General features: G+C 40.5%; 1 protein-coding gene across 1 annotated transcript; it reads left to right on the forward strand.

Annotated features, from left to right (window-relative positions):
- The first annotated feature begins 851 nt into the window (after positions 1-851).
- Positions 852-14,975, forward strand: LOC109888735 (midkine-A). Its single transcript, XM_020479906.2, has 5 exons — positions 852-1,118; positions 13,064-13,152; positions 13,301-13,468; positions 13,706-13,870; positions 14,179-14,975. Exons 1-5 carry the CDS (start codon positions 1,114-1,116, stop codon positions 14,193-14,195), a joined length of 444 nt encoding a protein of 147 aa, XP_020335495.1. The 5' UTR covers positions 852-1,113; the 3' UTR covers positions 14,196-14,975.
- The last annotated feature ends 2,338 nt before the right edge of the window (positions 14,976-17,313 follow it).

Consider the following 17,313-nt stretch of genomic DNA (forward strand, 5'->3'; position numbering starts at 1 on the left):
GGACCATTTCTGGGATCTTTTATTTCAGCTCATGAAACATGTGACTAACATCTTGCATTTATATTTGTGTTCAATGTATAATAATATACTAACATAACCATATAGACACCCCAATCAAATTAAAAGCACTAAAGAAGCCACATTATGAAAATACATTACCTCAACAAAACATGTTGTTAATGAAAGAAACAGGGGTTGCTACTGTGTACACTGAGACCAACAGAGGGGCAACAAGAGCCAAATGGTGCTCAATAACCCAGTGACCAAACCTTACAGTATTTAAATAGGTATTATTTATCCAACTGAATCATTCCCTGACCAAACAGGTGTTCCTCACACCATAACAGAAGTCATGTTGGACTTCATTGGGATAGAAGAGAGGGATAAATGTTTATGACCATAGGAAAAATGTGTACATTGTGGGTCTGTTGTGCAATAAGGATGCAGTGAATCATTAATGGATGATGTGAACAGCTCATTTGCTGGGTTGGAAAACATGAGAAGAATCCAAATGCGAATTACTGGTCCTAGTAGTGAAAACTGAAACTGTATATTCTATTCAGCTCTTTGGCTTGCAATTCACCTTCCATTCTGCAGGTTTCCCCCATACCTCTTTACATTCTTATAACAGACATGTGGTTCAGAATTTGGATTGTAACTTAACACTGACATAATATTTGCATTTAAAGCTGTATTAAATGCAATATTAGTATATTTGAGAGTCTACCGTGTTACTTGATGAGAACAGGTGTATTTAACAATAATAAAAGGGATGTCACAAAAAAGGTCTACGTGAAAAACTTACTGTAAAACACGTTTGAATGAATAATAATTCATGAAGCAGGCAGGTCTCAGAAATCATGACCACTGTATATAATGCAAATTAGATGGGCTTGTTTTTGCCTCCCATTATATGGATTAAAGTGATGCCACATGGATAAGTGATGTCACCGAGTGGTAGATTTAAACATTGTTCATATGCGACCAGCTCAAACTAGTTTCGGGAAAAAAAGTAGGACGACACAGTAAACGCAAGCTGTAGTCTGGGTGCGGAAAGCAAACGACTACACAACCGGTATAGTGATTTGACTGTGAAGTTGCCTGTTTGTGAGAATGAAGTAAGTTGACGCACTGTTTTCTAATCCCGCATTTGTTGTCAGTTTAAGGCATTATTATTAACAATCATAGACCATATCCATATGTTATTTACATTGTTTCTTTGTTCACTGATTTGCTGTCGATGTTCAGAACAAGTGCATGCATTGGTAGGCTGGGAAGTGCGCATTACGCACAAACCAAATCTCCAATTTGTTTTACGAACAATCAAATACCATATCGCTACAGACTGGGTTTTTACTCTATATTCTCAAACTCTTAAGGTAAATTTTGAATATACCGTTTTAAGACTTCTTACAATGGGAGGGAGATTTAAAAAAAACTTTGTTTTCACATTCCTACAAGAGCATCACTGTGTTATCATTTAGCCCAACTCTACTAGGTGTTAGAAAGCGTATCCTATGGTGTTACTTGTTTAGCTTACACGTATTACCACCTAAACCAGAATCAGATGTAATTATTCAATCAGATATTTGTTCAATTCAAATATGGGAATGTAAATTCAGCTTTTGATAGTGCAAGTGATCTAATTAATTGAGTTTTAATGGTAGAAAAAAAGTGGTTTCTATTCATTATGGGACAATCATCAGACAGTGTGGTTTCTAAATGTGTTTGTTCTCCTGTCAAAACCATCAAAATGTTGGGATTCATCTGACCCTGTAGGAAGCTGCCATGGCTAGCTCATTGTTTGCCTTGGAGGTTTATTTTACTCCCAATTAAAGCAACACTCTTCGTACACTTGCAGGAAGTCAATCCTGCCAGAGATTTTCCACACACTTTTGTCTAGTTTTAGGTTATAAGGCATGGCATGGTAAGGTAATCCTATATGAGACTATATTCAAGCTTTATAACGAAGTCATGGTTGAACTGAGGAAGAGTGATTGGAGGAATGGAATGCACCCCATCACTCTTTTGTTGCTCCCTAACTTGACAACAACTTTTAAAGATTTTATTTTCCAAAACTTTGTCTTGTGTAGTTGTGAGACAGTTGTTGTGAAGTAGCTGTGAATAGTTGTGACATCCTCAGCTCACGTTGTCTATTTGTTCAGTATGTCTACGCATGTTAGTTCCATGGTTATAACAAGGTCATGTCTTAGTAAAACCTTGATTCACATTGTTTATACAGTGTTTGGTTGATATGATCATTTTGTTCTAGAGATCCACGACGGATCTGCGTTCAAGATCATCTTTAAACAACTTTCATGAAGTTTGCCTTTTGGGAGAGTGAACTCTCCGGTTCATGAGGAAGTTCTCAAAATGTACTGCCCTCGCATCTACCAAAGGGAGCATCACGCTTATTTTCTTCATCTTAAGACTTCATTGTCTTCTTATGCAAATAGGTTTACATTCAGCTAGACAGTGGAGAGGCCTTGCTCCTAAGATGTGGCATGGGATCTGTGTTAGGGCTTTTGAGAGAAATGAAAACAGGCAAGAAGGCCCTTTGTTTTGGTCCAATGAATCAGTATTCCTTTGAGGGGACTCTAAAGGCCTTTCAGCAAGCGCTTGGCCTCTCCCTCTGCATGGCTGGAGCACAGAGAGGGAGAGGGAGCCTGCTGAGAGCCTGTTCTGTTCACACAAAAGCCCGGAGAAGCCCTCCACATTTGGGGCCGGGAGACGAGCGGGATTTGCTCGGCCGGCTGACGTGTGAAAGAACGGACTCATTTAATGGAGGCCTTTCTCTTGAAACTGAACTCTCAAAGAAGACTCTGTAATTTCCCAGCCCAGTAATGGAGGGGGGGGGGGGGTGGAGAGAGACAGGGAGAGATGTATGGGTTATTGACACATTTAATGTATTCAAAGGGGATGCCTGTGGTCCACATATTAAAGGGATATACTGCCATACTTGTTGATTGAGCACTCATCAAGTAATAGCAGAAGGCTTGAAGGCCTTCAGTTGATTCAGTGAGACAAAGGTTATCTAGCCAAAATATTATGATCGGATAAGAGCAATGTTAGAATTCATTAGCCTGCTTTCATCATGCATAACTGTCAACAGGAAAATGTCTGTAAGTGGTGTACACTACCGTTCAAAAGTTTGGGGACTTAGAAATGTCCTTGTTTTTGAAAGAAAATAAAATGTTTGGTCCATTAAAATAACATAAGATTTATCAGACATACAGTGTAGACATTGTTAATGTTGTAAATGACTATTGTAGCTGTAGCTGGAATATCTTCATAGGCGTATAGAGGCCCATAATCAGCAACCATCACTCCTGTGTTCCAATGGCATGTTATGTTAGCTAATCCAAGTTTATAGTTTTAAAAGGCTAATTTATCATTAGAAAACCCTTTTGCAATCATGTTAGCACAGCTGAAAACTGTTATTCTGATTAAAGAAGCAATAACACAGGCCTTCTTTAGACTAGTTTAATATCTGGAGCATCAGCATAACGTCAAGAGTAAAGAGGCGACTACGGGATTCTGGCCTTCTAGGCAGAGTTGCAAAGAAAAAGTAATATCTCTGACTGGCCAATAAAAATAAAAGATTAAGATTGGCAAAAGAACACAGACACTGGACAGAGGAACTCTGCCTAGAAGGCCAGCATCCAGGAGTCGCCTCTTCACTCTTGACGTTGAGATTGGTGTTTTGTGGGTACTATTTAAGGAAGCTGCCAGTTGAGGACTTGTGAGGCGTCTGTTTCTCAAACTAGACACTCTAATATTCTTGTCCTCTCGCTCAGTTGTGCACCGGGGCCTCCCACTCCTCTTTCTATTCTGGTTAGTGCCAGTTTGCGCTGTTCTGTGAAGGGAGTAGGACACAGCGTTGAACAAGATCTTCAGTTTCTTGGCAATTTCTAACATGGAATAGCCTTCATTTCTCAGAACAAGATTAGACTGACCAGTTTCAGAAGAAAGTAATTTGTTTCTGGCCATTTAGAGCCTGTAATCGAACCCACATATACTGATGCTCCAGATATTCAACTAGTCTAAAGAAGGCCCGTTTTAGTGCTTCTTTAATCAGGACAACAGTTTTCAGCTGTGCTAACATAATTGCAAAACAGTTTTCCAATGATCAATTAGCCTTTTAAAAGGATAAACTTGGATTAGCTAACACAACGTGCCATTGGAACACAGGAGTGATGGTTGCTGATAATGGGCCTCTGTACGCCTATGTTCAACTTGAAGTTGGAAGTTTACATACGCTTAGGTTGGAGTCATTAAAACTCGTTTTTCAACCACTCCACAAATTTCTTGTTAACAAACTATAGTTTTGGCAAGTCGGTTAGGACATCTACTTTGTGCATGACCCATTTAATTTTTCCAACAATTGTTTACAGACAGATTATTTCACTTAAAATGCATTGTCACAATTCCAGTGGGTCAGAAGTTTACATACACTAAGTTGACTGTGACGTTAAACAGCTTGGAAAATTTCTGAAAATGATGTCATGGCTTTAGAAGTTTCTGATAGGCTAATTGACATAATTTGAGTCAATTGGAGGTGTACCTGTGGATGTATTTTAAGGCCTACCTTTAAATTCAGTGCCTCTTTGCTTGACATCATGGGAAAATCTAAATAAATCAGCCACTGGGAATGTGATGAAATAAATAAAAGCTGAAATAAATAATTCTCTTTATCATTATTCTGACATTTCACATTCTTAAAATAAAGTGGTGATCCTAACTGACTTAAGACAGGGAATTTTTACTAGGATTAAATGTCAGGAATTGTGAAAAACTGAGTTTAAATGTATTTGGCTAAGGTGTATGTAAACTTCCGACTTCAACTGTAGATATTCCATTTAAAAAATCTGCCGTTTCTAGCTACAATAGTAATTTACAACATTAACAATGTTTACACTGTACTTCTGATGAATTTGATGTTATTTTAATGGACAAAACATTTGCTTTTCTTTCAAAAACAAGGACATTTCTAAGTGACCCCAAACTTTTGAATGGCAGTGTATTTGCGTGGTTATCCCATGTAATCATGGAAACAAAAATACAGATATTAGTAGGCTATGTTCATAGGCTAAAATGATCCACCAACTAAGATGAAGGACAGTTAACTGCAGAGTATCTTCAAAGTAAAGTTATCTATAAACTGACTGAAAACAGAACCAAGTATGTTATAATAAGTACAGTGTACTGCATTGAGGTGCAGTAACTCATAGCAACACATATAGGTGCCTTCAGAAATTATTCACACCCTTGACTTTTTCCACATTCCATATTACAGCCTGAATTTAGACTAAATCGAGACTTTGTGTCCCTGGCCTACACACAATAACCCATAATGTCAAAGTGAAATTACACTGAACAAAAATATAAATGCAACATGCAACAATTTCAAAGATTTTACTGAGTTACAGTTCATATAAGGAAATCATTCAATTTAAATAAATGAATTAGGCCCTAGTCTATGGATTTCACATGACTGGGAATACAGAAGCATCTGTTGGTCATAGATTTCTTTAAAAAAAGCAAAGGTGTGGATCACAAAACCAGTCCAGCATTTGCGACCACCATTTGCCTCATGCAGTGCGACACATCTCCTTCAAATAGAGTTGATCAGGCTTTCGATTGTGGCCTGTGGAATGTTGTCCCGCTCCTCTTCAATGACTCTGCGAAGTTGCTGGATATTGGCGGGAAATGGAACATGCTGTTGTACACGTCGACACAGAGCATCCCAAACATGCTCAATGGGTGATATGCCTGGTGAATATGCAGGACTTAGAAAAACTGGGACATTTCAGCTTGTGTACAGATCCTTGCAACATGGGGCCGTACATTATCATGCTGAAACATGAAGTGATGGTGGTGAATGAATGGCACGAGAATGGACTTCAGGATTTCGTCACGATATCTCTGTGCATTCAAATTGCCATCGATAAATTGCAATTGTGTTCATTGTCTGTGGCTTATGTCTACCCATACCATAACTTCACCGCCACCATGGGACACTCTGTTCATAACGTTGACATCAGCAAACAGTTCATCCACATGAATGCTGTAGACGCTGTCTGCCATCTGACAGGTACAGACGATCTCTCAGGTGAAGCCAGATGTGGAGGTCCTGGGCTGGCGTGGTTACACTTAGTCTGCTGTTGTGAGGCCGGTTGGACATACTGCCTAGTTCTCTAAAATGGCGTTGGGAGCGGCTTATGGTAAAGAAATTCATATAAAATTCTGTGGCAACAGCTCTGGTGGACGTTCCTGCAGTCAGCGTATCAATTGTACGCTCCCTCAAACTTGAAACATCTGTGGCGTTCTGTTGTGTGACAAAACTGCACATTTTAGAGTGGCCTTTTATTGTCCCCAGCACAAGGTGTACTTGTGTAATGGTCATGCTGTTTAATCAGCTGAATGATATGCAACACTTGTTAGGTGAATAGATTATCTTGGCAAAATGCTCACTAACAGGGATGTAAATAAATTTGTGCACAAAATCTGAGAGAAATAAGCTTTTTGTGCTTATGGAACATTTCTGGGATATTTTATTTCAGCTCATGAAACATGGAACCAATATATATTTTTTGTTTAGTGTATGTTTTTATTTTTTATTTTTTACAAATGAACTAAAATTGAAAAGCTGAAATGTTTTGAGTCAATAAGCATTCCACCCCTTTATGGCATGCTTAAATAAGTTCAGGAGTATACATTTGCTTAACAAGTCACATAAGTTGCATGGACTCACTCTGTGTGGAATAATAGTGTTTAACATATTTTGAATGACTACCTCATCTCTGTACCAAACACATACAATTATCTGTATGGTCACCCAGTCGCGCAGTGAATTTTAAACACCGATTCAACCACAAAGACCAGGTAGGTTTTCCAATGGCTTGCTAAGAAGGTCACCTATTGGTAGATAGGTAAAAATAAAAAAGGAGACATTGATTATCCCTTTGAGCATGGTGAAGTTAGTAATTACACTTAGGATGGTGTAGCAAGACACCTAGTCACTACAAAGATTCAGGTGGCCTTCCTAACTCAGTTGCTAGAGAGGAAGGGAACCGCTCAGGGATTTCACCATGAGGCCAATAGTGACTTTAAAACAGTTACAGAGTTTTATGGCTGTGATAGGAAAAAACTGAGGATGGCTCAACAACATTGTAGTTACTCCACAATACTAACCTAAACGACAGCATGAAAAGAAGGAAGCCTGTACAAAATAAAAAATATTCCAAATCATGCATCCTGTTTATAAGGCACTAAAGTAAAACTGCAAAAAAATTGGCAAAGAAATGAACTTTATGTCCTGAATACAAAGCATTATGTTTGGTGCAAATCCAACACAACACATCACTGAGTATCACTCTTCATATTTTCAAGCACGGTGGTGGCTGCATTATGTAATGGGTATGATTGTCATCGGCAAGGACTAGGGAGTTTTTTGGGGGATAAAAATAAATGGTATAGAGCTAAGCACAAGCCAAATCCTAGAGGAAAATTTGGTTCAGTCTGCTTTCGAACAGACACTGGTAGACAAATTCACTTTTCAGCAGGACAATAATCTAAAACACAAGGCCAAATATACACTGGAGTTGCTTACCAAGACGGCAATAAATGTTTGAGTGACCTAGTTACAGTTTTGACTTGAATCGATTTGAAAATCTATGGTAAGACTTAAAAATGGCTGTCTAGCAATGATCAACAACCAACGTGACAGAACTTGAAGAATTTTTTAAAGAATAATGTGCAAATATTGCACAGTCCAGGTGTGCAAAGCTCTTAGAGACTTACCCAGAAAGTCTCACAGCTGTAATCACTTCCAAAGGTGATTCTAACATGTATGGAGGTGTGAATACTTAAATGAGATAGTTCTGTATTTCATTTTCAATATATTTGCAAAAACTTCTAAAAACATGTTTTCACTTTGTCATTATGGGGTATTGTGTGTAGATGGGTAAGAAACATATATGCGTTTAATTCAGGCTGTAACACAACAAAATGTGTAATAAGTCAAGGGGTAAGAATACTTTCTGAAGGCACGATAGCTGACTAAACTCCACTCCATGGTGAAGGAAGTTTCTGATGAGACCAGGCTTTTTGAAATTCAGGTCTGACTACATTGGTTCACCCAAGATCAATACTTTAAAAAAATAGTTTTTATTAAATGCTAACCTTGTACCTATGTTTGACCTCTGTAGTTATGTGTCTTTCTGTGTTTGCTGTCAGTAAACGTTAATCAAATACAAGTACTGACTGTGTACTTGTTGAGATTCAATTGGCACATGCGCATTTGCGCTGAGTTGCCATCTTAGATCAAGAGCGATGAACAAACAGTTGGTGGTTGTATGTGATGGACAAACATAGGTACAAAGTTAGAAAGTTTCCTAATTCTGACTAGCACATGAACGTGGCATTAGTAATTTGATGCCCAACAGTCGATGAGGTGGCACGCAACCATTGGTTGATGCAATGCAACGCCTCTTTTGTTCCTCTGGTAAATGTAGAGGTTAACCCAGGCCCTGCAGCCCTCAGCATCACTCCAATTCCCCAGGCGCTCTCATTTGTTGACTTCTGTAACCGTAAAAGCATTGGTTTCATGCATGTAAACATTAGAAGCCTTCTCCCTAACTTTGTTTTATTCACTTCTTTAGCACACACACTTTAGCAGACTTTAGCCAACCCGGCTGTCCTAGCCGTGTCTGAATCCTGGCTTAGGAAGGCCACCAAAAATCCTGAAATTTCCATCCCTAACTATAACATTTCCTGACAAGATAGAACTGCCACTGGGGGCGGAGTTGCAATCTACTGCAGAGATAGCCTGCAGAGTTCTGTCATACTATCCAGGTCTGTGCCCAAACAATTCGAGCTTCTACTATTAAAAATCCACCTTTCCTGAAACAAATCTCTCACCGTTGCCGCTTGTTATAGACCCCTTTGGTCCCCAGTTGTGCCCTGGACACCATATGTGAATTGATCGCCCCAATCTATCTTCAGAGTTTGTAGTGTTAGGTGACCTAAACTGGGACATGCTTAACACAATCTAAGCTAGATGCCCTCAATCTCACACAAATCATCAAGGAACCTACTAGTTATAACCCTAACTTCGTAACCATGGGCACCCCCTTAGATATCATCCTGACCAACCTGTCCTCGAAATACACCTCTGCTGTCTTCAACCAGGATCTCAGTGATCACTGCCTCATTGCCTGAGTGCGTAATGGGTCTGTGGTCAAACGACCACCCCTCATCACTGTCAAACGCTCCCTAAAACACTTCAGTTAGCAGGCCTTTCTAATCGACATGGCCCGGGTATCCTGGAAGGATATTGACCTCATCCTGTGAGGATGCCTGGCTGCTCTTCAAAAGTGTTTTCCTCTCCATCTTAAAGAAGCATGTACTATTCAAAAAATGTAGAACTAAGAACAGACTTCACCCCAGACTTGACTGCCCTTGACCAGCACAAAAACATCCTGTGGCGTTATGCATTAGCATCGAATAGCCCCCGCGATATGCAACTTTTCAGGGAAGTCAGGAACAAATGTACTCAGTTAGGAAAGCTAAGCCTAGCTTTTTCAAACAGAAATTTGCTTCCTGTAGCACTAATTCCAAAAAGTTCTGGGACACTGTAAAGCCTATGGAGAATAAGAGCACCTCCTCCCAGCTGCCCACTGCACTGAGGATAGGAAACAATGTCAGCACCGATAAATCTACGATGATTGATAATTTCAATAAGCATTCTCCCATGGCTGGCCATGCTTTCCACCTGGCTACCCCTACCACGGCCAACATCTCAGCATCCCGTGCAGCAACTTGCCCCCCCCCCCTGCTTCTCTTTCACCCAAACCAGACAGCTGATGTTCTGAAAGAGCTGCAAAATCTGGACCCCTACAAATCAGCTGGGCTAGACAATCTAGACCCTCTTATTCTGAAATTATCCGCCAAAATTGTTGCAACCCCTATTACTAGCCTATTCAATCACTCTTTCGTATCGTCTGAGTTCCCCTTAAATTGGAAAGCTGCCACGGTCATCCCCCTCTTCAACGGTTATAGACCTATAGATCCTGGCCTGCCTTTCTAAAATCTTCAAAAGCCAAGTTAATAAACAGATCACCGACCATTTCGAATCCAAACCGTACCTTCTCCACTATGCAGTCTGGTTTCCAAGCTGGTCATGGGTGCACCTCAGCCACGCTCAAGGTCCTGAACGATATCATAACCACCATCGATAAAAGACAGTAATGTGCAGCCGTCTTCATTGACCTGGCCAAGGCCTTCAACTCTTTCAATCATTGCATTCTTATCAGCAGACTCAATAGCCTTGGCTTCTCAAATGACTGCCTTGCCTGGTTCACCAACTACTTCTCAGATAGAGTTCAGTGTGTCAAATCAGATGGCCTGTTGTCCGGTACTCTGTGCCACAGGGTTCAATTCTCAGGCTGACTCTTTTCTCTGTATATGTCAATGATGTCGCTCTTGCTGCTGGTGATTCTGTGATCCGACTCTACGCAGACGACACCATTCTGTATACATCTGGCCCTTCTTTGGACGCTGTGCTAACAAACCTACAAACGAGCTTCAATGCCATACAACAAACCTTCCATGGCCTCCAACTGCTTTTAAATGCTAGTAAAACTAAGTGCATGCTCTTCAACCGATTGCTGCCAGCACCCTTCCGCCCGACTAGCATCACTACCCTGGACGGTTCTGACCTAGAATATGTGGACAACTACAAATACCTAGGTGTCTGGTTAGACTGTAAACTCTCCTTCCAGACTCACATTAAGCATCTCCAATCCAAAATTAAATCTAGAATCGGCTTCCTATTTCGCAACAAAGCCTCCTTCACTCACGCCTCCAAACATACCCTCTTAACGGACTATCCTACTGATCCTTGATTTCGGCGATGTCATTTACAAAATAGCCTCCAATACTCTACTCAGTGAACTGGATGTAGTCTATCACAGTGCCATCCGTTTTATCACCAAAGCCCCATATACTACCCACCACTGCGACCTGTATGCTCTCGTTGGCTGGCCCTTACTACATATCTGTCGCAAAACCTACTGGCTCCAGGTCATCTATAAGTCTTTGCTAGGTAAAGCCCTGCCTTATCTCAGCTCACTGGCAACACCCACCCGTAGCTCGTGCTCCAGCAGGTATATTGCACTGGTCATCCCTAAAGCCAACACACCATTTGGCCGCCTTTCCTTCCAGTTCTCTGCTGCCAATGACTGGAACGAATTGCAAAAATCTCTGAAGCTGGAGTCTTTTTTCTCCTTCCCTAACTTAAAGCATCAGCTGTCTGAACAGCTTATTGATCACTGTACCTGTACACAGTCAATCTGTAAATAGCCCACCCAACTACCTCATCCCCATATTATTACTTACCCTCTTGCTCGTTTGCACCCCAATATCTCTACGTGCAGTTTTTATTTTAATTTTTTTATTTCACCTTGATTTAACCAGGTAGGCCAGTTGAGAACAAGTTCTCATTTACAACTGCGACCTTGCCAAGATAAAGCAAAGCAGTGCGACAAAAAGAAAAACAAAAAGTTACACATGGAATAAGCAAACATACAGTCAATAATAGAGTAGAAACAGTCGATATACAGTGTGTGCAAATGAGGTAGGATCATGCACATCGTGCACATCATCATCTGCACATCTATCACTCCAGTATTAATGCTAAATTGTAATTATTCTCGCCTCTAGGGCCTATTTATTGCCTACCTCTCTACTCTTCTACATTTCTATTTTTATTTTCTTTTGTGTTATTAACTGTACGTTTGTTTATGTCTAACTCTGTGTTGTTGTTTTTGTCGCACTGCTTTGCTTTGTGCATGTGCCCTCAATCATTGCTTTGCACAAAAAGCGTTTCACAGGCAAGGATATGCCAGTAAGATTGCACCTACATCAACCATATATTGGATCATCAAGAAATTCAAGGAGAGCGGTTCAATTGTTGTGAAGAAGGATTCAGGGCGCCAAAGAAAGTCCAGCAAGCGCCAGGACCATCTCCTAAAGTTGATTCAGCTGCGGGATTGGGGCACCACCAGCACAGAGCTTGCTCAGGAATGGCAGCAGGCAGGTGTGATTGCATCTGCACGCACAGTGGGGTGAAGACTTTTGGAGGATGGCATGGTGTCAAGAAGGGCAGCAAAGAAGCCACTTCTCTCCAGGAAAAACATCAGGGACAGACTGATATTCTGCAAAAGGTACAGCGATTGGACTGCTGAAGTCCTGTGTAAACAGTAAAGCATCCTGAGACCATTCATGTGTGGGGTTGCTTCACAGCCAAGGGAGTGGGCTCACTCACAATTTTGCAGAAGAACACTGCCATGAATAAAGAATGGTACCAACATCCTCCGAGAGCAACTTCTCCCAACCATCCAGGAACAGTTTGGTGATGAACAATGCCTTTTCCAGCATGAAGGAGCACCTTGCCGTAAGGCAAAGTGATAACTAAGTGGCTCGGGGAACAAAACATCAATATTTTGGGTCCATGGCCAGGAAACTCCCCAGACCTTAATCCTATTCAGAACGTGTGGTCAATCCTCAAGAGGCGGGTGGACAAACAAAAACCAACAAATTCTGACATACTCCAAGCATTGATTATGCAAGAATGGGCTGCCATAAGCCTAGAAGTTAATTGACAGCATGCCAGTGCGGATTGCAGAGGTCTTGAAAACACTGCAAATATTGACTCTTCGCATCAACTTCATGTAATTGTCAATAAAAGCCTTTGACACCTGTGAAATGCTTGTAATTATACTTCTGTATTCCATAGTAACATCTGACAATAATATATAAAGGCACTGAAATAGCAAACCTTGTGGAAATTAATATTTGTGTCATTCTCAAAACTTTTGGCCATGACTGTAGTCGGGCAGGAACTCAACCATGGTCACTCACAAGTTACAACTCCCAAAAGCATAAAAAAGATATAGGACATACATGGAACCATAATGTGTTTTGATCATCTCTTTCAGCCCAGTGACTAGTAAACTTTCCAATAATATGTTGATAATGATATTACATTTTCTCTCCACAGAATGCAAGGTGTGTTCTCAATGACACTTGTGCTGCTTGTGGCCTTGATGGTCACAGCAGAAGCAGCACACAAACATGGTGACAAAAAAGGTGAGATGTGATCAAACTACATTAATGTGTACAGTATGTCAGATAAAAAAAATGTATCCCTTTGAAGGAGCTCATGTTATGTTGTGTTACTGCAAATGTCAGGCAAAATCAATTAAATTATTTATTTGTTTTATTTTTGGTGCCACAGGTCAGAAAGCCAAAGAGGGGGGCAAAGCAGAGTGTGCTGAGAAGCGCTTTGGCAAATGTGTGCCCAATGCTGGTGACTGTGGAGATGGGTTCCGTGAGGCCACCTGCAGTGAGCACACCACCAAACACAAGTGCAATATCCCCTGCAACTGGAAGAAGGCCTTTGGTGGTACGAGGGCAAATGTTGGAGATGGATGTGGTCCTGACAGACACATACAGTACATACATATATTCACATATATGTAAATATACTACATGTATCTGCATTCTGTACCATCATCATTAGTAACTAGGGCCCATAGTTTTTCGTGGTCAAGAAAAACTCTGGTCTCTAATCAAAACGGAATTAGATTAACATGTTTTTATGGATGTTTTATATGATAAAATAGATGGTATTTCTTTCTAGCTGACTGCAAGTACAGGTTCACCAATTGGGGTGAGTGTGACACGACCACCGGCACCAAGAGCCGGTCAGGAACCCTGAAGAAAGACATGTTCAAGTTAGACTGCGAGGCCACCATCACGGTGACCAAGCCATGCTCCTCTAAGCCCAAGGGGAAGGGAGGAAAAGGTAGGTCGGATCTCATTTATTAGACCACCATAGGACAAACCCAGCGGGCAAAACTGGTTGAAATTCTGTTTGTTAAGGGGATGTTGAACACTGATGGCATACTCCTTAGCAGGTATGCATTTGTCACTAAACTGGAAAAGCAGGTTCTCCAAAACAACATGAAAACACAAACCCAACACTGCAGAAAATAAAGCAATTCATATGCTGAAAGGAATTTCATAGCCACCCTGTCAAAATGCACTTCGCCGTTTGACTGAGAATAGCCCAATTGAATCCAAACAACTGATTTTTTCTTCCTTTTTTTCTAGGGAAGAGGACAGAGTGACAACTAAAGAGTGAAGCTTGAGGACTGACTGAGACACAGCAGGTGTGACTTCTGGCTTACTTCAGCAGCACAATCGTCACCCTCCTTTGCCAAACACTCAGCCAGTGTCTCTGACTGTGTCCAAAAATGACACCCTATCCGTTATATAGTGCACTACTTTAGACCAGAGGGCCCTGGTCAAAAGTAGTGCAATATATAAGGAATAGGGTGTCATTTGGGATGTAGCATCTGTCTCTGCCGCTAAGCGCTTTGTCCTTCTCAAAACAACAACAACCCAACAATCTCTGTCTATACTCTCATGTTCATGTCTTTTCACGAAAACAATATTGTTATGTGTTTTTATTTGTTTTAAGGGTTAAAAAAAATCTTTACATTCTTTTCAGTAGGAAACTTGACATATAAGTCAGTCTTCATAGTTTTAGGCCATCCTATGATTCTTCTTAACAGAAAGTGTAAAGAACTCAACTTCTATTGATAGTTGTAATAAAGCTATAGTTACAAAATTAAACATAAACATAAACACTATGAACAAAATGATAATATTTCTTCAATGATCATGAATGTCGTTGACCATGTTCCAAGAAGCTCAAAAATACATATTTTAGAAGATTTTAGAGGAATCGTTTTTGTATGTGGATATGTGTACTGTCTATATCCTGGAAACAAATATTAGAATTCTATGGAACAATGGAACTCCTCTGCAAAATGTATTTTTGAACTATAGAAATGACTGGAATTGCAACACAAGGTTTGTATAAAATAATAAAATACTGTACTGTTGTTTGTATAACAAAAATTTGTTGTGTTTTGTCTGAATACTTTTCATATTAAGTCATTGATTTTCTCAAATCAACGTTTATTCGTCACGTGCGGCGAATACAACAGGTGTAGACCTTACAGTGAACTGCTTACTTACAGGCTTTAACCAATAGTGCAAAAAGGTGTTAGGTGAACAATAGGTAAGTAAAGAAATAAAACAACAGTAAAAAGACAGGCTATATACAGTAGCAGGGCTATAAAAGTAGCGAGGCTACATACAGACACCGGTTAGTCAGGCTGATTGAGGTAGTAATGTACATGTAGATATGGTTAAAGTGACTCTGCATATGTGATGAACAGAGAGTAGCAGTAGCGTAAAAGAGGGGTTGGTGGATGGGACACAATACAGATAGCCCGGTTAGCCAATGTGCGGGAGCACTGGTTGGTCAGCCCAATTCAGGTAGTATGTACATGAATGTATAGTTAAAGTGACTATGCATACTGTATATGATAAACAGAGAGTAGCAGCAGCGTAAAAAGAGGGGTTGGGGAGGGGCACACAATGCAAATAGTCCGGGTAACCATTTGATTACCTGTTCAGGAGTCTTATGGCTTGGGGGCAAAAACTGTTGAGAAGCCTTTTTGTCCTAGACTTGGCACTCCGGTACCGCTTGCCATGTGGTAATAGAGAGAACAGTCTATGACTGGGGTGGCTGGGGTCTTTGACAATTTTTAGAGCCTTCCTCTGACACGCCTGGTGTAGAGGTCCTGGATGGCAGGCAGTTTAGCCCCAGTGATGTACTGGGCCGTATGCACTACCATCTGTAGTGCCTTGCGGTCAGAGGCCGAGGAATTGCCGTACCGGCAGTGATGCTCTCAATGTTGCAGCTGTAGAACCTTTTGAGGATCTCAGGACCAATGCCAAATCTTTTTAGTTTCCTGAGGGGGAATAGGCTTTGTCGTGCCCTCTTCACGACTGTCTTGGTGTGTTTGGACCACTCTAGTTTGTTGTTGATGTGGACACCAAGGAACTTGAAGCTCTCAACCTGCTCCACTACAGCCCCGTCGATGAGAATGAGGGCGTGCTCTGGTCCTCCTTTTCCTGTTGTCCACAATCATCTCCTTAGTCTTGGTTACGTTTAGTGATAAGTTTTTATTCTGTCACCACCCGGCCAGGTCTCTTCTGTGTTAATTATAGGGGAAAACACTTTATTGAACCTGATTTGTACAAAATGTAGACATTAATTTTGGAAGACTATAGAATACTTGAAAAAAGGCAAAGCCCTCCTCCCTGAAAGGATAAAGGTAGAATGGGAAAAAAAGGACGAAAATTACAGTGAATGTGAATTCAGTTCTCATTTATATCAAGTAATATATGTTAAATTAACATCAGTCATTTATCAGCTTTTGATAATTTGCCAAATAATAATAATCAACTTCTATGAAAGCACGCCACAACAAAAAATATTTTGTAAATAATAAAAAGGGGTTAAAATGTTATGAGCTGTGTAATTACATGCCTTGCATCTTACAGTTCTTACAGTGTATCTTACAGTTCTAGGTCAGTGATATAAACCCTTTACTCCATTATCCATTGTCAATTACAGTATTACCACTGGTGAAATACAGCTGTTTACCGTACAGTCACATAGTAGAAACCAGATAGAAATGGAGGAAGTCTTTTCTTGAGCAAATTAAGGCTTCATGCCATCTTGTTATGTAGTGTACCACTTCAGCGCACCACATTATATCATATTGTGGATATTTAATGGCCCTTTCCCACATTTCTAAAGAGGTATCTGTTACACATTTTATACATCATTATTACATTTTGGAGAAGTTCAGGCTAATAAGGAGTACATTATAGGATTCTATTTGTGTGACTTTTCAAGCCATTGATTGAATAGCCACAAAACCACATCATTCAGATTCAACTTACACCATGCTGAGGGTTTTTATTATATTCCCTCTGCGACGAGAGGTAACATCGCACGGACACTCGTCTTAAAGTCGCAGTCAGGTTCGATATCATTGGTCTGTCCAAGGATTTCATACTTCCATCCACCTCTGGCTCTGTACTATTGGATTAATATGGGGTGGCAGGTAGCCTAGTGGTTAGAGCGGTGGACTTGTAACCGAAAGGTTTCCGTTCAAATCCCTGAGCTGACAAGGTACCAATCTGACGTTCTGCCCCTGAACAGGCAGTTAACCCACTGTTCCTAGGCTGTCATTGAAAATAAGAATTTGTTCTTAACTGACTTGCCTAGTTAAATAAAGGTAAAAATATATATCACACTTCTGTGATATCAAACTGTCCACTTAGGAAGCAACACTGATTGACAATAAATTTCACATGCTG

This window comes from Oncorhynchus kisutch, linkage group LG4 (assembly GCF_002021735.2).
Source record: "Oncorhynchus kisutch isolate 150728-3 linkage group LG4, Okis_V2, whole genome shotgun sequence".
Classification (NCBI taxonomy): domain Eukaryota; kingdom Metazoa; phylum Chordata; class Actinopteri; order Salmoniformes; family Salmonidae; genus Oncorhynchus; species Oncorhynchus kisutch.

Coding starts and splice junctions, on each gene's coding strand:
- LOC109888735 (XM_020479906.2), top strand. Junction 13,153..13,300: donor CAAACATGGTGACAAAAAAG/GTGAGATGTGAT, acceptor TTGGTGCCACAG/GTCAGAAAGCCAAAGAGGGG. Junction 13,469..13,705: donor CTGGAAGAAGGCCTTTGGTG/GTACGAGGGCAA, acceptor ATTTCTTTCTAG/CTGACTGCAAGTACAGGTTC.